Source organism: Pleuronectes platessa, chromosome 7 (assembly GCF_947347685.1).
Source record: "Pleuronectes platessa chromosome 7, fPlePla1.1, whole genome shotgun sequence".
NCBI lineage: Eukaryota > Metazoa > Chordata > Actinopteri > Pleuronectiformes > Pleuronectidae > Pleuronectes > Pleuronectes platessa.
The window spans coordinates 24,713,330-24,737,084 of record NC_070632.1 but is presented as its reverse complement, the minus strand read 5'-3'; the positions used below and the strand labels follow the sequence as shown (position 1 = coordinate 24,737,084).

The window sequence follows — 23,755 nt, the reverse complement described above, 5'->3', positions numbered from 1 at the left end:
TTTGACATATGTACGTCTCAGTGGCAGGTTTTATGCACAGAAGTATTCACAACAGCAACTAATCCTCCACATTGTTACTGAGAGGTGGAGATCATGTGATTTGTTTGACAACACATAGTCGGCTTTTATCTTCACAAACACTTCAGACATCTTCATCGGTGTCTACTATGTGTGCGACACAGCCTTCTTTTTTTGCGTATGTAGCATGTTTGAAGCGTCATCCACCCCCCCCCCCCCCCCCCGCTCACTCGTGTTATCCCCTTCTGTGATCTCACATCGACTTCTCCTAGATTTCTAACAACATTATACTAAGAGGTCAGAGGCAGAGAAAGTCGGCAGAAGCTGCGGAGAGTCTCACTCGGACATTTCACACATACATCTCCTCCAGAGAAAATACAGCTCAGTGCATGTCTGAAAGCAGCTTTAGTGACTTATTTATATAAACCAAAGCTCTTTGAATTTCCTTGATGTTTAATTGGGATATATATGAAAACCTTATTTAAACTTGCATTAACACTCCTCTTCATCAAAGTGCGAGGTTTCATCAGGTAAAATAAACAAAGGTCATATTGCTTTTCAAACCTCCCCCCAAAAGGATCTTATTTACCTGAATTTAACTCTGTACATGTTGCGCATAAATCTGAAATATTGTTATCCCATTGATTTAATTTAACTATTCTCATAAGCATTTACAATTCTTTTTTGTAAGTTTGCTTGTAAAGCAAGAGGATTGTCACACTGATGATGCTTTTAGGTAATCATTGGTTTTGGTACTGTTTTAATCCGTGCCGGAGGTCCAAATTAAATCCTTGAATACAACGAGACAGTAGGTTGATTATAGATTAAAGATCCATTCAGATGTTCTAAGCATCTCTCCTTGTTCAAAGTAAACACGTATGTGGAGCTGCAGTGGTAATAAATAATGAAATCACCCACCACTTGACCTCACCACTACCTCCGTGTTTTCTTTTTTATGCTGGTGATTGCACCGCTGTGAGGCTGGAGATATGAGTGTGTGGCGAACTGATCAGCAGGGTTTCCAATTAGGCTGCTAATTAAAATTGCTGTCCTCCAGTGGTATAGTCCTCTGTGTGACTATAGCGAGATGCTCATTTCACAAACCACATCAGTTATCATTGTGATTGTTATCATTAACGTTGTAATTTCATGTCACTTTTCTTCCCCACATTCTTGCTTGTTAAAGGATTGCAGCAGCGCTTTTCATGTTTTATTCTGTTAAATAATGATCACTGATTGTAATTCACATTCTCGTTGACCACTTTCCAAATCATACCAATCATCTAATTTTCAGACGGAAGAGAAAATTATGCTCATATAGTTTTAGCTGCTTGACATTCTCACCCTCAAAAAAACCCTCCAATATTTTATCCCCTGAACTTTGCACAGTAGCTCAAGGTGAAGGGCACCTCCACCTCCGACTCAGAGCGGCCAACTCTCTGGCCCCAGCCTGGAGGTCAGCACTCCAAAACCAAATCATCTGCAAAGAACACAACATCTCTGTCCTGCATGTTGCATCTGAAAGCTCCTGAGGTCTGGTTAACAACAGGAAAAAGTTCAACTGTGGATGTGAACACTTGAAATGAGTTTCATCCAAACAAACTGCAAATTGTTACCAAATGTCCAGAACATATTAAAAGGAAAATGCAATGTATTGAGCCTTTCCATTCGTTGCTGTGAATATAAGGAGATGAGTCATCACTTGTGGACAGTTGGTGATAATCTATAGTTGGACGCCATTAAACTAGGAGCACTGAGATAATGTAATTAACCACTCCAGTAAAACCTCAAATGGTGTAGAAACATAACGGGTAGGACATTTATTGTCTCTTTAGATAATCTTAGTCTACTCAGAGCTAAAGGCAGCTGACAATATATGGACGAAACTAAACCTGTGTATGTTAAGAAACAAAAACGGAATTTGGTACAAAGGATTGAGTGACATAATCTATTTAGAAATATATCTCTCTGTGCCAAGCTGAGAACAGGTTTATAGCTTTAACCGCAGATGAGCTTTCTGAATCATATGGAAAATTGTTATTAAAGTCCTCTTTATGAGCAGAGTAACTATTACATTTATGTTGTGGTTGTGAATTATTGCCCTCATTTATCAGTTTAGCACCAGATCTTATTTAGCTGCGCTCTAAATGTGAACATCTAATGTGAATACATACCTCATTCAACAGAAAACCGGCTCCCCTGACGTTTACATGTGCGACAGATATGATGAGACCACATGACTAACTTTGGTTGAAGCAGCTCAGAGTTTAATCACATTGAATAAAGTTGAAGGTTCTGTGGCGGTTCTGCAGGCATGTCCGATTGGATGCAGCTCCAGGTAAAAGGCTGGATTAGTTATGAGAATGTGCGGGTTCACTCCAAATGCTCTGATCACACATACATAGCCCTATGATCTGCTTCTGAAAGACGCCATTACTGCAACACGACTGGCATTAAATTGTGAAAACATTGGTATGGTCCTTTAAATACTGAAACACAGTTTGTCAATATGAGGAGCTGATGGGTCTTTAATGGAGCAGCAGCTGACTGAGCATCAATAATTGATGCTGATGTTTATTCAGCTCACAATGCATCATTAATGCTAATGGAGGGTCCTCAGCATATTCTCATGCATCTGCAGTTAGTTCTGCCTTCACCGTACTCTTACTGTGTGTGTGTGTGTGTGTGTGTGTGTGTGTGTGTGTGTGTGTGTGTGTGTGTGTGTGTGTCTGTGACAAACTCACACCTCCATTAATCACATATTTCTGATGTGATCAGTCTGCATTGTCACATCAAAACCTCACATCTGACTCAAGGTGCAGGGTTTGGATTAAGAGCAGTAGAGTTATTGATCTATGGTTTTCATTTTTTTTTCTTCTTCTCCACAGTCTATTGTTGTCATCTCTTCTCTGAAAATAGGATCTTTAACTTTTTTCCTCTCAACATGTTTAAAGTCTCTTGTAAACTGTTAAGTTGGTCTCAGAGTTTCCTAAAGGGAATTGTCCTCCTCCCTCCAGATTTGAAGCATAATCTCTGAGAGGAATTTTTCTTAAAATGTAAAGTGGGTAATGGCTTCTGAGTTTTTGAAAAATTATCATTTTGGACAACCCCATCCCCCAATTTTCTATATGTCTCCTCAAATCACAGAAAAAATTCAAATTGTCTTGCGTCTAAAAAGTCAGTAAAGCATCAGAAGCTCAGGTGTGTTTGTGTTCAGCTCTGGTGCAAATAAACCTCAGCCCCTGTGTGATGTGTTAAACCTGCAGCGTTCTGATAGTGTCGGCTCTCAGACAGGTTTGTATTTACAGTACAGGCCTTTAATTTGCTGCCTGTCGCTGAGCAAGCCAGACCGAGTGACATTTGTATTGCTGTCAGGCCCGATGCCATCCGTCTTCCTCCCTCCTCATCCTCCTCCGTGAATCCTTATGAGGCATTTGGCGGCACCCGGCCCAACATCTCAGCCTCTGACTGAAGTGAAATCAATCAGCCCTTCAATCCTTCTATAAAGGACCATTATCCATCCCCGCTGGGCCTGTCGGCCCTTCTGCTGCAGGATCTATGCCCTGATCCGCCTCCTAAACTCACACAGCAGAGCTCGTTAACTCGACTCCGACAAGAAACTGAACAGCACGAAGCAGAGTAAGGTCAGGATTTAAGGTTCAAACTCGATTGGTTTAAATCTCAACAAATATACTGTGAGACATGTAACAGTCCAGTTGAAAACAGTTTTCTATCTTCCTGTCCCAACCTAGTCTTAGTTGTCTAACTTTATAGAATTAGAAAAGAATAAGATAAGATAAGAAATCCATAGTCTTTGGTGGATAGAGTAGCAACTGAAATCTGTTGCCAATCGTACACTTGTTCCTACACGACCCGTATCTTTTGGACAGAATCCTGACCAATGGGCTGATATTTTTAACTCGCTTACAGGCAACATAAACATCACCCCACGTTTGTAGTTAACATAATACTAAACCCAGTTTAAAATATACTCTCTACATGGCTCTGGCAGCATGGAACATTAGCCTACAGTCAGCTAGAAGTTACGTGAAAATGTCGAAAGAATTGTATTGCATGTGAAAGGATTCAAAAACTGGGACCTGCAGCAGATGGGAAGAACACAACAATCTTAATGAACCACCATTACTTGGAGCTTTTCTTAAAGAAAAAAAGTATTGTTTCTTTACACTGTGCGTTGTTACCATTTAAAAGTATCAAGTTAGCACCATTATCAGGAAAAACCTTAACGATCACTAACACTACTCGTGAGCACACTGACACTTTCTCTGAATCACCTCAAACCTACTGTAGATTGAAATATATAACTGCAATTTCTACTACTGATAAATTAACTAATATTGCTAATGATGGCCTGGTCAATATCTCTGAATGAGACTGGTTAAATGGCATCATTGGGCTGGTTAAACCCTCCTGGGCCAAGCATAGCATCGCTGCAACATAAGCACATGTTCAACAAAACAACTTTTGAAAAATTTATGATGGTGCTGTAAATGGTGAATCGTGCGATTCTCCACTTTCCAAAGGCAACTTAGAAAGTGACTTCATGAAACCAAGAGCAGATTTACCCTGCGTGCAGAAGCCTGCTGGTTCACTGAAGTGGACATTTACCAGCACTTAGCCCCATGTTGGTAGGCATGTGTGGGTGTAGTCCTAGGCCTATTCAGGTGGAACTTCATCTGTCGGTGTTATATCCCAAAGTCTCTATGTCAAGGATTTTCTTTATCTCTGTTTTCTTTCTTCTTCTTAGGGTTAAAGAAGGCTACACACTGTGCCAATGTTTATACTATTCCAATAGTTTGAAACTAACATTTACCCCCTGTGTGTTTCCACAGATTCCTCAGATTAGCTACGCTTCAACAGCTCCAGAGCTCAGCGACAACTCCCGCTATGACTTCTTCGTCCGGGTGGTCCCTCCAGACTCCTACCAGGCTCAGGCCATGCTGGACATCGTGACGGCAATGGGCTGGAACTACGTGTCCACGCTCGCCTCCGAGGGAACCTATGGCGAGAGCGGCGTAGAGGCCTTTGTCCAGATCTCCAGGGATTCAGGTAGGAAACCCTGAGGGATTCTTTCTGGACCCTATAGTTTGCTTGACTGCTGGGATTTTCAGGCTGCTGGTGATTAAACTAGTTGTACGATTTTGCTCGGTGTGTTTCGACGAGGGAGCAGGATGAGAAGGCGTTTCCCTGACCCAAGATGTAATTAATCAAGAAGCAGATTCTTCACCTCGACTGGTCACTGTGAAGTAATCACACCAACTTTCGCTTCCAGACAAGCTCCTACAATAATTATAATATAATTATATATAATTATAATGATTAGATTTTGAGAGACATGTTGAAATCATTACTCTCTACCTATGTTGGAGGTCACTGTGTGTGTGTGTATGTGTGTGTGTGTTAGTGCTTATATATGCGTGTGTTGTGTATTTAGTGGATTAATCAGAGGTTTTGATTGGCAGCTGCAGACCCTCCCATTTTCTCTCGGACTACTTGTATGATGATGCATGAAGAAATGATGACAAAAAACAAACAAACGGTAAAACTCATTGAAGTGGAGAATGCAGGCTGTCACTTCCCATATTTCTTGAGCAATATCCAATGGTTTTTGTATAAAATAACTATCAAAGCGCATGATGAGGGGAACAAATTGATGAGGAGAAAAATGTCACGTGAAGTGAATAATCTCTTTCATTGCACAACACTTGCTACATTCCCTCTACAACTGTGGCTTATTGGGCAGTGAGGTGTCAACTGTTGTCTTGGATACAACTGTGGCTGATTCTCCGTCTGCAGCTGTTGGCATAGGAGATGCACTGTAGACAAGTGGGAGGGGTGTGGGTGGCACCAGCGATACATGCTAACACTTGTTCTGTGTAATCAGTTGTGTTTGTGGTAATACTTGTGAGCTGCACACTGACCTCTCACAAATCAAGTTATCCCTTTTTTAGGTGGGTTTTTCATTTGCATATCGAAACTAAAAGTGCTCTTATTTCATATATTTTTTATTAAAAAACCATAATCCTCAACAGCAACCATAAATTCAGACAGACTGGGATCCTCCTGTAATTTCCTTTCACAATGATGAGTCGTTTCCTACAGAGACAAATGAATACCATAGAGTAGACTGTTTATAAGGATAGACGACAGCTGTCGACTTCCTCCCACTATCCAGAAATGAGCTATCACAGCTACAGCAGCAGTTTCTTAACCCACAGTGGAGCCAACTAACTAGCTCCTGCTAATTATCTCAGTTTGTTCTAACCATGACCATTACAAGATACAAGATACATGTATTGGTCCCACACACATGCACAGAAACACTACATGCAAATGGCGGAAATTTGTCCTCTGCTTTTGACCCATCCAGTGAACACAGCAGGACAAACAGAGCAGTGGGCAGCCATGCACGGCGCCCGGGGAACAGTCACGGAGAGAATCAGGCGGAGAGAAACAAGCAGGCCTGAGAATGCGGAGAGACACTCAAGACAAACACACACACGGGAGGACAGACAGGAGAGAAACAAGAAAGGACTGATCTGCAAAGATCAGTCCTTTAAATTTGTTAATTTTGTTAACATTACATACAGGAGTGGGACACAGTAACAGCTCCGTGGTCACACCTAAGTGGTACAGAAATTAAAGTCTCAGGGACCCTCCTGGTTACACCCCTGTTGAGAACACGTCTTTATGATTTCAACATTTGCTGTATAATAAGAAACGGTGATATTTAATCAACGTGAAGAAACTGTTTTCTGGGTAGCAAAAATCCTTGCATATTTTATTGTTGTGCATTTAGAAAGCTGAATATTTAAAGTTCAGATTACTTTCAGTAACACAGATTGTAGCAGGATGTATCACTGTATTGATTATAGACCTAATGCGCATCATGTTGCAGCTCATGTTTATCCTTCCAAACAACTCTCCTGAATTACTGTATTATAGCAGACACCAGATTATCTATCCGGAGTATTTATAGTATATAAGAAAGCAGGTAAGGCCAGATGACTCCCTTGCCTGAATTTGGTGATGGGGGTATGTGAATGCGAGGGGACTGGGAGAGCAGCTTCACCTGTACCAGAGGATCAATTAGCGCAGGTAAGAGCTGTTAGCTGATTGATCCTCAGGTTTACAAGGCAGCGGCTGAGCTGCCTCAGAGGAACAGTCACGGAGGGAATCATGCGGAGAGAAACAAGCAGGCCTGAGAACGGGGAGAGACACTCAAGACAAACACTGAAACGGGAAGACAGACAGGAGAGAAACTAGAAAGGACTAATCTGCAAAGATAGGCCCCTATTTGATAATTTGTGTCTGCTGACGTGTGTTAAAAAAACAATAAAATGAAGTTGAAAAGCAACACCCTTGTCCCTGGCTGTGTCTGGGGGAGCCCTGTTGCATGGTCAACTACCACAATTTGTATACTTATATTTTACTATATATACTTTATATATTTATACATAATATAAATATCATGTGTTAAAGGTGTAGTTGGTAGGATTTAGTAACAACTAGTGGTGAAAGTGCATGTTGACGATGAACCCCCCCCCCCCTCCAAATATGAAATAGAACCTGTGGTAACCTTCAGTTGTCGTTAAAAATCAAAAGGTTTAGTTTATCCAGTTTGGGCTACTGTAAAAAACATGGCGGCCTCTGTAGAGAGGACCCATTCTAGGGTAAAGAAAACAACACTTCATACAATTGAGGTTATCACACACTAGTGAACACACTAGTGAGTTATTTTATATTCAATTTCTACGAATAGATCACTGTTACCTAAAGCTTACACAAGGAAACTTTAAAATGATAATAAAAAATTATAATATAAACATATAAATAATAAATGAAAGATTTAATGAAAAATTAAATGAAAATATCTGAAAGCCAATGGTACAATATTGCAAAGCTGTGATATCAGAACAAGTTGTGCGTCTTCAGACATTCCTGTAGACAGAGAGGAACCTTCTATGAGAGAAGCCCTCCCTGCTGTGGCAGCATTTAGCAGCTCAGTCCACCATCGAGGGACCAAAACAAGAACAGTCTGGACTGTGACTGCCTTATGGGGTGGCAGTGCCAAACAGTGTTTCTTAGAGGAACAGAGTGACCGTGATGTTCTCTGGAATCACTGGAAACCTGAGGTCATAATCACAAACTCTCACAACTCCCTCTAATGCTTCTAGATTAGCCCAACAGGTTAAAGCAAAGATTCTAAGCTTGGTGATTTATCTTCTTATTATTTGTCTTAGTGACTTTTATCCTAGAGAAGGTGTCCTCCTTTCTCAGTATGACACATTCTTTTAAAATGTGTAAATGGTTGATAGAAAAAGCCTATTTGACGTAATTAATATCTCAGTTGAATAAATTGTAGGCTGCATTTATATAAATATATATATGTTCTATTGAATTGCTTATATTTATATACCATTCCGCTTATTGTATAACGTATTAATATTAACGAAGGGCCGTTTTCCCTCAGCTTGCTTACTAGTCTACATATGTAGCAGTGATGCGTGTAAATCTACTGTAAACCCGAAAACACGTAAACAGCGAAGGAGGCAAATAAAAGAAGCAGATAAACAAACAGACGGATGACCAGTGTTTACTGCTAGGAAGCAGGTGTGAGAGAAAACTGCTGCAGATTAACACCCTGTTCCTTCTGGTTGTGTGTAGACTGGTTCTATGTGTTGTTGTCCAACTGCAGAACATAAACAGTTTCTTCATGCACAGGTGACACCGTCTCAGACTTCATCCTGGTCCTCTACTGATCTTTTCTCATAACACTATGAAGGCCTCCTCCTGACAGTTTGTCACCTGAGATGCTACAACAATTTTATTTTCACCTGGGTCGTAAACGTAGGAAGTTCTTAGCTAGACCATACTTCTAAGAATTCTCTTACACTTGCGTCACTACGAGCAGTGCTTTGTACCAGGAAGCTGTAACACAGACATATTTGGCTGGGCGTGTGACACTGGTGTAATCTGTTTGAAAACGGCTGCAGCAATAATCATGAGGAATGGCTGCGATCGCAGAGTTTAAAAGATTCAGATTAATAACGAGACGCTGTGCAGATAGCAGCTGTGGCTCCTGTGGGATCAGTGAGTCTTCATGACTGATGCTGCTCCACTTGTCTCTGCAAACCCCCCCCCCCCCCCCCCCCCCCCCCCCCACACACACACACACACACACACACACACACACACACACACACACACAAACAGGAAAAAACTTCATTAGCAGACTGGATTTCATATTCATATCAATGGGAGTTGCATGTGAAGCTTCTGCAGGATTCCCAACACATGGAACAGACATGATAAGGGTAAGATGTGTTGATTAGAGCCGATAACTAATTAGCTTCCATATTTCATTCTGGCGTGAAAAGCCTCATTGTGTATAATTAGCTGTAAATCTATTTCCTGTCACAGCTATTTAAGTGGTTTAGGGAAAGAAGGGAATAGAAGATAGGAGATATGGAGGGATTAGTTGAAAGGAGATCAGGAGGAGAATCTAAAAGGAGAATGTAGAGGAGAAAAAGAGTTGCAGAAAAACAGATAAGGCAGGAGAGGAAAAGATGAGGTAGATTGAGCTGGAAGAGTGAGATGTAGAGTAGGACGCTTAAGTGTAAGATAGGAGGCATCAAAGACATTGAAGGAAAATAAGGCAGAGGGGTAAAGGGATACGGAAGACGGATGAAATAAACGAGAAAAGGAAGGAAATGAGGCAATGATGATACTTGATTTGGTATCGAGGAAAGAAGGAGGTGAAGAAATAAAGGAGGAAGGGAAGAGAGAAGGAGAAGATGGAATAAGGCAAAGACAGGGGGTTGAGAATAGGTGTTGGAAGAGGAAAGAAGGGAGGAAGTGCAAGTTGAAGAGGAGGAGATGGGAAAGGATATAGGAGGAAAGGATATGGAGAAGGGAGTAGGGATGGGCATTCGATTAAATTGTCTTAATCGATGGTCGGGAGAATTAACGACGAATTTGCGATTAATCATTAATATTTTTTATATTAAAAAATTCACTATTTATAGGCTATATTAAAATGCAGTGAAAAAAAAGAAAAAAAGAAGCGTGTTTCCTCATTGAGATCTTTATTACAAGATGAACAAAGTATGCGCTGCCGTAATCTTAAGCAGCGGAGCCGACAGCTAGAAGCCGGTGCTACTAAACACAACTGACCCTCGTTTTTGTTTTTTTACCCAAGGAGTTGTGTCATAGTAGAGACCTGGACCGGACTCGGAGGCCGCGGCTCCGGTGTTTGCGCTCCCCTCGTCCGTGTCAGACAACGCAGGCTCCTCGTCTCCCCCAGCCTCTGGGATAGCTTCGCAGTGTTGGCAGTGAACCAAGTCATTTTTTAACTCAAAATTGTCCCACGCTACACTTCGCCGTGACCTCTTCATGTTTACTTTGGAAATCGAAATACACGGTAACTCGCAGGTAACTGAGTAGGCCTGTGGCGGGTTTTTTCAAACACTGCCCCCCGTGGTCAAATGTGTAATTATAGAATTTATCGATGAAAAAATTATTTCATCGACGAAATTCTTAATGATCAATTAATCGATCGTCGATTAATTATGTCTATCCCTAGAAGGGAGAAAGAGAAGAGGTGAAATGGGAAGGGAAGGGTTGAAGGGGAGAAGAGCTCTGAAGGAGAGATGGACAGAAAGGCTGCAGCAAGCATTGAAAAGAAAAGGAGAAGGTGGTGGAGTCTGAAAGAAGGACCTCCTCCCCGACCTGAGGATCCAGCTGCTGGGACGTGAACAGATGTTACTGATGTGTGTAACCCGAGGTCTACTGAGACCTGCACTAATGGCTGCAGCATAACACCGGATCACTGCCGCCCATGCCCCGTGAATCCTCTCCATGGCAACAGCTGCTGTTGCATAGATGAATGGTTAGAAACACTGGGATCTCTCTGCCATGCAGCAGGTTGAGGCTTGAGCTAACCTGAGGAGGGGGCAGAGGTCCATATAGGACAACTGACAGGTGGAGTTCACCTCCTCCCAATCTGTGATGTAATAGTTGGTTCTCTGGGCTGCTGGGAAGTCGCTCCACTCCAAGCTGGAGGAGTGTGTGTGTGTATGAGTAAGGACGCTGTGGTCCAGTGTTGCCATTTTGTATAATAATTTGATAATTTTGTGACACTTAGTATTATCAGTTGTAATCTGGATGGTCACGTATGGATCACGTCTGTGTTTACGCATCTCCTCTCAGGCGACATCTATCCAGACAATCATGCTTGTGATGATAGACGTGCGCGACGACAGCACTCAGCTCCTGCAGTGGGGGACAGCACATTTCTGGCGCACAACTTCGGGCACACAAACTCTAAAAAGTGACAGTATATTGTAGAACTGTTTAGGACTGAGTAGGACTCAGCAATGACATTAATTCTGAAGTAGCTCCAGAGCATTAAGAGAGGACAAGAGAAGGTAGAATTATAACAGGCACTATAGTGTCTTAAAAGTCTCTTGTCTTTTCCTCACTTATTACTTCCTCCACTGTAGAGGCAAGGAAGAGAAAAATGATGACCGTCCTTATGATCAGTCATCGAGGCAATGTCCGTTTCTGATGACACAGCTAATGTGTTGTCCTGTCCAAACTATAACTGCTGCAAGAGCAGTGCAGTGGCCTGTGTCCGAGTCAGGATGTTCAGAGTCAGCACTGGTTTGGACATAATACATCAGGAGCTTGTAGTTGTTTGGTCAATGCTGGTCAATTTTAAACAATTTTTATTTGTAGCCCACAACTCATTGAGGAATCTTTCTCTTCCCTGCACATAGAGTTTCCAGATACTTGTCTTTCTTTTTACCTATTTATATAATACGCAATTTAGCTACAATTCTTATTAATACACACAATGGATATAGATTCCACTGTGTCTGATCCTGACAGTGTGAGTTATTATTTTTGTGCCTCAACTCCCCCTGTCCAACAATGTAACCTACAGGTATAGAAAGATGGTGTTCTGAAATATCAAAGGCAACACAGCGTTTTTAAAACTTGTTTTTCACACATATCTGCAAAATGGCATCAAATAAAGAAGGACATATGCACTTTTAAGTAGCACCTGTTTTTTAATAAGTGTCTGAGTTGTTGCTGATCCATCCAGCGCATAATCAGTTGGCAACACCTGGAATGCAACTGTGTGGCAAACAGACTCCCAGACCAACAGTCAGCTTTCCTTGTGGTTCTCACCATGATGAGCCAGGAGGGCTGCCTTGGTGCCCCTCTCCACCAAGCTGAGCTGTCCTGGGTTGTTCTGTGCTGGCTCACCGGGCGGACGACAGCACAGTTCCTCAGTGAGGAGAGTCTGAGCTCACTAGCAGGGCGAAGCAGCAATACATTTAAGCAACATTTACATCATATCACTGGAAAATGAGTCATTTTTTTCCTGGAAGCTCCTCGTCTGAGCTGTCCCCCCCCTTTCACGCTAATTAACATTCTGCGGGAAAAATCCAAATGCCTCAATGATCAGTTCCACAGCTTAATAATCCTTTGAATCATGGATTTAATGTGTTTTCTTGCCCATTTTTTGAAGTGTTTGAACTCGACCTGAACTCCAGAGAGCCTTGACCTCCTGTCACCACCTCAGAGACCACTAACACAGACGTCTGGTTTTCAGTGTTTAATAAGAGTTATTTCCAGTTAATAGACAGAATTCATATGACCTGCGGCTCCATCACTGTAAATATTCTCTACTCCTGCATGTATGATGGCCTTCGTATGCGTCCATGTGAGCTCTCATCCTCGGCCCCTTTTTGTGTCCTTGAGACCAGAACTGTGCCAAACGGGTTCACGCCTCTGAACCTCAGGGGTGAAAGTGGTGAAACTCTCGCTGTGGACAAATATATATTTTTGGAATCAGTTAATCTGCTGATAATATATCCTGATTCAGAGAAAATATACAAATGAGAACTCCAGTCTAGAGACATTTTTTGAAAATTAATTCAGGTGAAAAATACCAAGTTTATTTACTTCCCCAAAAAACAGAAAAATTTGTATTTACATTTTCTAGAATGGAAGGTGACACTTTTGTCATAAAACCTCTAACACCACTGTGTCAGCCAGTCTGTCTTTGGACTGGTATGGCATCACAATACAGGTTTTGTAGTTGAGATCAAAAGTTGAGGGCTTGTTTAGAGTTGAGTATGCACACATGAGTTCTGAATACTTATCTAATAAAATACTAATTACTATTGAGGACTCATGAGATGGAATGCTGACATATTGACGAGCATCGCAGCTTCAACTAAACTGGTTGAAGTTCACTTTATTTATTGATTGAGCTGAAATGTACGTTTGTGTAATCATCACAGACAGCACAGTGTTTTCATAGAAAACATGCATTTTACACTTAAAAACATAAACGGTATAATAATAAAACCTGATTTAACTTTCTCTACTTTTCCTGTGGCTTTCAATCCCAAGGTCACTTGTTCCCATAAAGATAAACTCACAAATAAGTGTCATTTGGACGAAAAGCGGCTCCAGAAGAACATTCAGCTTTCACAAACAGTGGCACAGTGAGTATTTGGGGCAGAAGACAGAGGGGTTGAGTCAAAGTAAACTACTTATATTTGAGTTTAGAAAATGACGTCCATTGTTTTAACCTGATGAGAGTTGTAAGCATAGGTGGTCGCAAAGGTGACAACCCAAAGAACACAGAACCTCTCCCTATGAATTCTGGTCCAGCAGTCTGACTAGAGTATTGAGCCTTACAAAAGTAATGACCCAAAAAATGATAATGACAATTGAAAATAAGAACAGTGGTCCAACAAGCTGTAATTCTCAGTAATAAGCCCAGAGTGAAAAGTCATCTTATCCAACACATCCCTCTCTATGTCTGTGTTCTTAACTTATTTTTCCTCCATATCGTTTGTTTACTTCAGCAACTTTCTCCAGCTCCTGCTGAAACCTGCGTGTTGAGTCTGACTGAAAGACTTCAGTGAACACAGTGTTCCCCGCTAACAGCCACTTTCTGAGTGTGACCTGAAGCCAGGAGTCCTGCGGTTCTCTTCTCTTTTTTGACATCACAAATTGAGAAGGTGAAAATAAAAGACGAAATAAATACTTCTTGAGCTAAAATGACATACCTTTATGTTAGATTTCCCCAACATCTAATTTGATGCTCAGGGCCTTGTTTCGGGATTTAAGAGGATGGTATGTGGCCATATCAGGTTTAACAAAGAATCGTTGCGTGCAAACTGCAGATAAATGTGTCTGACAGATTCAAACCACTGTTTTTTTTCATGCCAGCAGCTTCACTCTGTAGTAGCCACTACCTGTTGTTCCAACGCTGACAATATAACTGCTGGATTGCTGACAGTTTGTCCAGGTATTCATGGTCCCCAAAGGATGAACAAAGTTTTGATGATCCCCTGACTTTTCCTCACGTGCCAACAGGAGGTTGACATTTGTGGATTAGTTTCTTTGGCACCTGTAGCGCTTTCTGTGGTAACTTTTCCAGGGTAGCTTTTAGTTATTGAGATAATTCTTGAAAATGTAGCTTTATTTAACACAAGTACAGAAAGAAACAGTTTTATTTGGGGGAGCTTGATGTGGTCTTTAAATCGAATTCCTTGTATTTTATCATATTCTACCACAATCCCTCTTTTTGATCCATAGCCCTGATTCTCTGTCCTCGCACCAACACACACACATTGGTGAACTGGGATATTTCAGCATGTAGCGGGAAACTTTTGGCCAACAGCAGACTGACTCTTGTTTGAACTCATTATCTGACGTCAGCTCAGCAGCTGTGAGGTACAGGCTCATCTTTAAAACCTGCGTGCATGGGTGATAGTTTGAAAAGCTGTGGCAGCGTATGTTGTTATCACGGCTCGTCTCAGGTTTCCAGAGAGCTATTTTTTGTTTGTTTCTCTTTGAGTGTCATTTGTTGTCATCTTGAGGCGAAACGGTCCCTGATAATCACAACAGCTTTATGACAGCAGGAGCTGTTGGAGAAGTTTAAGACCTGGAAATGAAAAACCCTCTGAACAGTGTTGGAATTACAATGAACATGTCAGCGGTTGCACAACCTACATGAAAAATCACAAACATCGTCAAAATATGCAGAATGTTGTTTTAATTTCTAACAGTGATTCCAAAGAAAACAGATCTTTGGTAAATGTGTCAGATTCATTAGTGTGGTATTTTACAGGGATTCAAAAAGTTGTTACCATCCAGTGAAAATACTTAAACTTAAGTTCTCAGCAGCATTCATGCCAGCGGATAGAAGTTTCATAAAATATAAACCAAACAGGGAAGTTTCACATCCATGTAAAATGTGGAAATCAAGGGGGAAATCATGGGACCTTTGTCTGCAGAACTGGAAGCGCCCACAGTAACCTCACAACTCTGTGCACAGCTTCCATAAGGATTACCAGCTAAATATTGACTTACAAAGAAATCAAGAATGTTTCCGCATTTGATATGTTGAAAGCTTGACTCAATGAGTGAAATCAATGAAGATTTAATTGCAATTTTTACACGTCAGTGGTTTTCAATTTTAATTTCTGTTTTCAATGTCTGCTGCTCAATGAATACAACAAACATGATTAATAAACAGTATCAAAGCTTTCTGTTATTGAAAATGCTGATGTTAAAAAAGTTATTAGTGGTTAAAAAACAAAGATCTGCAATCTCTTTGTATGTAAATGATATATATATATATATCACAGATTAGATTTGTGTTAAAATGACTGGATAGAAAATTGTCATATAATAATTACAATAACCTCAACTTGTGTGCCCTGCTCTCATTGGATAATTGAAAAGCCTTCAGCTTATGTGCCAAAAAATAGCTCTATATTATAACTATGTTTTATAACATGTTGACTGAATGGATGGCAAGACATTCTCTAGGGACTGCATTTTGTCCATAACATCCCTCCAATAGTTACAGTAAATTAATGCTTAGAAATAAAAGCAGTCAACAGGAAACTGAGATCCTCTGTCACGAAATCAGCGGTTTTAACTACATGACTCAAATTTAACCTTTTAGCGCCTCAGTAAAGCAACTCTTTTCTTTTTCCAAAGTCGGCAGCAGATATTTATCTTACTGCGATGGGTCCTTTGTGTGTGTGTGTGTGTGTGTGTGTGTGTGTGTGTGTGCGCGCACACAGCAGATTAAGTGATGGTAAAAATGATGGTGTTGTATTTTCCCTGTCGTTCTGTCGCAGCAATAACCTCCCATTTTTTTTACTGGAGAAGTGTGAAAGCCAGCAGGAGATAATCTGCTTTTCTTTGTCCTCTTCCTCACAGCTCCTCATTCTCTTCCATCTTCCCTTCTCTACATCTTTGTCCCTTAAACAGTTTTTCTCTTTCTCCTTATCACATAAGACGTAAATACTTTCTGTCCCATCTCACATTTCTTCTTTTGTTTTGCTTTTGGATAATTGGAGAAGAACATGCAGTTTTTTGTAAATCAAACTTTTTCCAAATTTGCCTGGTATCTTTTACTTCTCTTTATGTTTCCTGGAGAGCAGCACCTTCCCCTCTGCATGCACAATGAGGAGTAGATGAATATTTCATGTTCAGGGATTCCTTCACCATTCTACCCTCGAGAACAAGTTAGCAGAGCAAAATGATTCATCTGTAGTCAGGAGCTCACCTGTCCTCAACCAAATAGATTACTGGCTGTCCAATAGCGTCAGCCAATCGAACATGGTGTGGAAAGGAGCAGGTGAGAGAATGCACTCAGAGGAGATCTAAATTCAACAGGACTGACTGAGTGAAAGGAAAGTAACAAGAACACCTAAGTGGAATAGAAAAGCCCAGACTGGTTTATTACAAAGTCCAGTATACAAACCACAACAAATATTTAGGGACAGGATAATTTTTTTTTTTAAAGTACCGACTGAGTTTAAGGAACATCCCAGAAAAATTCCTCGGCCATCACGAGGTCATGGTTTTGGTATGTATTAAATCCTTAGTTAGGTCCCTTTCAAAGCTGCCTCTAGTATTTTCTACTGGTAGGTTTTGCGAATTGTTCAACCTAACAAGTAAAGACAATTTTGATAAATTGATAATAAAATGATAATGATGAAATATGTTATATTAAATCGGAGTAAAATGTAAATGATACATATTTATATGGCACTCTTCTAGTCTTGATAAACACCATTCACAAACATATTGTGTCACACTTTCTGCATCCCATATCAATCACACTCTAGCAGCCCAATCATAAGGGGAAATTTGGGGTTTAGTATATTGCCCAAGGACACTTTGGCACATGGAATGGGAGAGACGACCTGCTCCTCCCCCTGAGCCATCACTGTTCTAGATTTTTGGAATTTAATCAAATAATTGATTTTCTGTCTCTTCTTCAGCAGCTTTGTGGTGTGCATTTAAAGGACAATTGTAAGACAAGGATCCCATCATGAAGCCATGTCTTGCTTTCTGTATCAGAGTCCTCAGTGCGAGGGAGCAGGTTTAAGATGAGCTACTTTCACTGAATACATCATCACTTGAAGGAAGCTGTGAGCGCTGCAACAATGCAGAGCTTGTTAACAACGACACACTGAAAATTAAACCGGGACAAAAGTTTCTTAAATCACTGCCTCTGTCAGCAGCTCTGTTCAGACAGAAATGTGTCACCTGTAATTCCCATGCCCTCCTGGCTTAAATCTAGTTCTGGTCTCTGGGTCTCTCTTGCCTGTGGTGAAAAAAAAAACATATACAGTAACAAACACAGACCAACCAGATCACTGCCAAGTTTGATGCGCTGAAGAAATTACTATAGTTGCAAGCCATGCATGGCTCTACCAAGTGAAGTGAAGTGAAGGGAGGGTTTGCTTAAGCAATGGCTTAAACCAGCTGTGAGTGGCTTAATCATCATCACTACCATCTGACATCAGATTCCAAAGACAAGCTTTTCATGCCTATTTAGAGTGATATACATGTACAATAATTAACAATGACCCATGAACAATGCTATCAAAATTAGAATGGCTCTTGAAGTGGCACTTCCTGAACATGTGTTAGACCAATGCCCTGTGACCCCTTAGTCCTTCCACTTGGCCCTATCCCCTTCGGGTAGCGTTGTCCCTTTTCTCAATGTGATGTCATGGCCATTCAGCCCTTCAAACACCCCTTCAACTGGAGTGTATTTAGGAGCCCCCTAAAAACAATGGGGTAGACCGTCCGCTGGGGTGAAATGTTTTAATCCAGCAGAATATCGTACTTTTGTCAAGATTCTGCTGTTGTACCGATGAACTTTTGAAAAAAAGACTGCAAGACTACTTTGGTTCTGGTTTTGGACTCCTTAGTTTATGGATATTTACCTGGCGTTTCCTTGTGTTTAGGTCTGTGTTCATTCTGAGTTCTGTTTCCTGTTTTATTTTGAAATTATGCACAAGGAGTGTGTCTCCAACTTAATTCCCTGCCTGAGTCCTGTTTTTCTGCCCTTGTAGTTGTCTTCACCTGTTCCTAATGGGTTTCCCCTGTGTTCAATCATCCCTGCCTCCCTTTTGTCTCCCTGTGCTTCCCTTTGTTTCTCTCGTCCCATGTTGGTTGTGTGTGCCAGAGCTTTTCCTAATTTGTCTCTGTATAATGAATACTTGTATTCAGATATTTGGGCTGCATTTATCTGCTTTTTTTCTGCAAGAGCCTTTCCTTGTATTGTTCATCTTTTTGTTTTTGCAATTAAATTTGTCTCCTGTATTTGGGTCCGCCTGCTCACCACAATATAACAATTTGAATCCAGTAGCATGTAAAGATGTAATTAAATTGCTGTGAAAAGCACTTCAGGAAAATCCCTAATCACTCAGTCTAAACAAGATGGTGAACAGTCTGAGTGAGAGTAACGAACAACGTTAATCCTTTGTCCTGTATATGAAGTTTGAAAAAAAAAACTATCCCGCTAGGTTTCCGCTGCAGGGCAGAAGTTTCTATGGACATTATAATAACCGACTGTAAACTCGCTGACTGACTGTTTGTTGATCAATAGATCCATGTTTCCCATCTGTCCTCCAGTTGTCAGATATGCCACTATTATAATGTTGGATAATAACAGTTGTTAATATAATAATGTTAGTGATATCGGACGTCACTATAATAACATTGGTAGGCTGCTGATGACGTAGCGAGTAGTGTCCCAATTCCTAGTGGAAGATTTTCTAGCCCTCTCCATTGGTGCTCTGTTTGGAGGGGGACACTTCCAGCTAAGGGCACTTCATATCTAAGGCTAGGGCCAAGGGACAGGAACTGGGACAGGGCCTTTACATTATCTGAAAACACTCCCATCTCTTGATAGCGGAGAGTAAATGAATGATAACAATATCTCTTTTGAGATGTAATATGCAATGTTTATATATGTTTTATTAAAAATCACTGCAAGAAAGTTGTTCCTAGTTTAGAGACATGTGTCTTGCTCCCACTTTCCCTTCACCCCGTGCATCAAAACCTATTTCAATTGATAGTGTGTGAGCTCTCACCATTGCGATGCCAGATGTTAACCTTGACTGCCTTTCTTCCCATGTCTGCTTTAGGTTTGAATTCAGTATAATGCCATTAGTATTATATACTGTTATTGAATTTGTCCAATAATGTGTTGGATGACACATTATCGAAAGGAATTAAGAGCTTGATCTACACTTTGTCTGTGTTTTCCTATAAAGCAGGGCATACATGATTTATTTCTTCCTGTCATGGAACAACCTTGACAAGTATCACACAGGTCCTGACTGAGTCATAGTGATGAGCTGTTGCTGTGAATTTCTATCAGCAGACATCTAGGCTTTAAAACTTGGTGTAAAGAACTTTGTTTAGAGTCGAATATGATTGTCGGGGCTTGTGAACACTTGGATTACACAACAGGAGCAGTATGGAGGCAGGTTAGGTTTCTTTTCTTTCGTTTTTTTTCGATATTTCACTTATACCCTCAATTGTATTGGATTCGGCTGCTACCTGTCATCTACACTGTTTACCCCTGAAACTCCAGAACTGTTTTTTGGACTCAAACACTTCAACCACCCATCCATCGGCATAGGGGTGAGTGGAGCAAAGTTATCATTTTGGGGTGAACTATTCTTTTATTACAACAAAATACAAAATATTACGTCATCAACTGTCTCCACTCTGCAGAGGCCAGGGATGCCCACTCTGCCAGCTCATGTGCTTTGCATGGGGCCACACAAGCGGTCAAACAAGATGTTTTGACCGTGGTTTAAATGTATCCTGTAAACCACAAGGTGCTTCATCCAATTTGTTGTGTTCCTTCCTTCCTTCTCTTGGAATTAACAAGGTGCATTTTGACGTCAACTCTAGGTACTACGCTCCCCCAGGCACTAAACTCCCTGCTGTTGGCTATTGCTCAGACATGAGCAGCATGTCAGAGTCATTTCACTTGGGGCGGCTGTGGCTGAGGGGGTAGAGCGGTCGTCCTCTAGCCAGAAGGTTAGATAAGGCAAGATAGCGAATCCAAAATTGCCCCTCATAGAAAAAGTGCTGCCCATAGATGCACTGTACGAATGTTTGTGAATGGTTGAATGGGAATTAACTACTCTTAGGTGCTTTCAGTGGTTAGATTGACTAGACAAGTGCTATATAAATACAGACCATTTCCCATTTATTTGAAATACAGTCACACTCGGGGTAACGGCTGTGTAGCAAACAGTACCAACTCTAGATTCCAACCAGCACATATACAGATATCTGTTTAGGTAAATAAATGTATCAGACAATTGAAAATCTAACTAAGCAGGTCAAATTCAACTGTTCATTATTATGGTTAGAGATGTGTAGATATAAGGTCTGTACCAGACTCTACATATTTCAGTCAATTCACAAAATATCATAATATTATGTGAATTAAGTCGTAATTAGATGACAAAAAGATTTGATTAAAGAAGAAAAAAAAAGAAGTATCTTTCAAATAAGCAGCAAAACTAACCTATGCTTGCAGGAGTTCCACTCCTTCTGTTTGTCATCGTTTCTTGAGAAATTGTGAATATCACACAGATTGCAGTTCACCACTACCCCCCCCCCCCCCCCCCCCCCCCCAAAAAAAAAGTGATACTGTAAGGAAAGGGGGAGAGGAAACCTTCCTGTCTGACCTTGTCTGGACGGATACAATGTTTGTGAGATATTAAGATAACACTATTATCTTTGAAATTCTTTAGAGAGAACAGACCCTCATATCTCCTATTCTGTCCAAACTCAGCATTTTCTGCAGGAGCTCAAAACTTTACCATTTTTTCTTAAAAAACTTGTATCTATTAGATGGGAATAAATAAGGCTTTAGCACAGTGCTCCAACAAAAATACCTTTCCATTTCATAAGGTATATTAACTGTCCTTTTTATCAACCAAAACATGTGAACGGAAGCAATTGCATCCTGAAAATATCGCACACATATTTCCCAGACCACCTCCAAATGCAGTTCTTTTTACTGTGTTAATGCAAATGAATATGGACCTGGGCAACATATGAGGAACATCCTACTCAACTGATTTTCCTCTGACCTGCCACAGTTAAACAATGAATCAAAGGGGTACCATATGATTTCTATCTTTTTCCATAGAGTTGTGTGCATTGCATTGATTGACTCAGCCTCTCTCCTCGTACCCAGGAGTTGACTTCAGACATGAACTGAACTCTGGAGATTCTCCTCACTTTCTGCAAAGGAGGTGCATGTCTTAACGCAACTGCGGACTCAATGACGGATCCCACAATGGATTTCTTTGAGCGAGTGAGGGGGTTGATGATGTTTCTAACATGCGACAGACTCAAAAATGGAGAAAAAAAGAAAAGAAAACATTTATCTCAGGATGAAAATGTGTAGCCACACAAGAGCCAACGGCTGTGTAATGCCATTGATCCTGATACTGAAATTCCAAATTGATTAGCTAAAATAATCGTTAATTCGATGTGAAGGTTTAAGGGTTGGAAGATTCAAGTCCCTGAAAATGAGTTAGGGCAATCTTCCTGAAGAATGTCGAGGAAGCCAGGGAAACACTTTGAAGTTTGAGGGAGATCTTTGCTTTAAGGGGTACTGGGAGCTTTGTGGACACACTGCTTCGCTTGTTTTGTCTGCTTTCAAGTCAAGGCCGTGCATGTGTTACCCAGGAAACCTTTCATGATCCAGCGTTCAGGGCCTCAAAGGCACGGAATGAAAGGGGGCGAGTGGGCACACGCCTCGAGTTTGCATCCGTCACTCTCACTTAGGATTTAGAGGAATGGTGGGTGGGCGCTTTACACAGCTGCCATGGTGAACTGTTAATTGAAAGGTCAGAATAAAGGCGTTGCCAGAGGCTAGCTTTAATGATATCTGTTATTATGGATAATTCTATTAGACAGTGTGCCTTTGAATGTTCCCAGCCATGTTTATTTAGTCCAGCTTTGTTTTCAGTGGCTCCCGCTGAGACTTTCTTTCGATGAGTTAATTAAATGATGTTATTCCTTCACTTTGGTCCCATGCTCTCTCTGATACGCTTCATTTTATTCCACATAATTAAAACGCTGCTGCATTAGAGCATGTGTGAAATCACAAGCTTCCACTTTTCTTGCTGACATTTACAGTTGAAACTAATTGGTAATATTTGACTTTCTGCCCAGCTGTAGTGATTCAATTAAGAAAATTCTCTGATGTAAATCCTCATACATTCATGAATTTGCTCATTGCCAATTTTGGAAAACTATGGTACTTTTTTTTAAATTAGCCGTTACAGAGCAGTAGCTTTATTTGGCGACTTTCTTAGAGACGGATCCAGTTTATGTGATTATATTTTAATTAGAAGCCGTTGTCCTCTCATGCCTTTCCTAATTTACTGCTTAATAGAAGCTTTAGATTGACACCTCGTTTTCACACAGTTTATATTGTGTCCATTTTTCTGTATAAGCAATGCACTCCAAGGGTTTAACAAAAGGAAATAATGGCACAGCACCCATGGGGGAACAACTACAGTATTGTTGTACTTTCAGAGTATGCCTTGACTTTGGTTTAAACTCCAGTTCCATAGCAGCACACCAAAAAGTTTGACTTTTGTGCTTGTTGTATATTAAGAATGGCAACTGTATTTTTTTGTAATCTAAATTCTGTGGGTTTATTTTCTCAGACAGAAAGGAATGAAGTATGTTTCATTCTTAACATGCCTGTCAAACCTCAATTAACTGATTTCACAAGCATTTGGTGGAGAGTAAGATAATGGAAACCTCCTATACACTAACCTACTTTCACATGGACACCAAAATCCATGCGATATTCAGAATCAGAATCAGAATCAGAATTATTTTATTGCCAAGTGGGTTTACACATACAAGGAATTTGCTCTGGTAATTGGTGCATACAATGAACATAGAAACATAAAAACGCAATAAATACAACATACATAGGAAAAGCAATAAAAAATAGAAAACAAGTATATATTTACTCACTGTTTACTTCTTATTTACTCACTTTTTTCCAATATTTATACAAAGTAACATTTATTTGGCATAAACATTTCTGAATAAAAATATATAAAAGATAAAGATATTAAATGTGAAGTAAAAAGTAATATGCAAAATGCAAAACAGTAAACAGTGTCCGATTGCAGTATGCCGAATTTTTCCCTCATAGAAAAAAGTGCTGCTTTGAGTGGTCAATATATAAATTCAGACCATTTACCATTTACGGCCAGGGCATATGTGTTGTCAAGCAGTAGGTAACTGCTATATGTTGGTGTAACAAAATTCTGTTAAACTCCCATAGGGCATTATAATGTGATTAAAA

At 40.5% G+C, this 23,755-nt stretch overlaps 1 protein-coding gene across 1 annotated transcript in view; it reads left to right on the top strand.

Annotated features, from left to right (window-relative positions):
- grm8b (glutamate receptor, metabotropic 8b) overlaps positions 1–23,755 on the top strand; it is a 132,417-nt gene that overhangs the window by 43,612 nt on the left and 65,050 nt on the right. Inside the window, exon 3 of the mRNA XM_053427908.1 lies at positions 4,872–5,088. Coding sequence (XP_053283883.1) covers positions 4,872–5,088 — 217 coding nt within the window. The remainder of the gene's footprint in view (positions 1–4,871; positions 5,089–23,755) is intronic.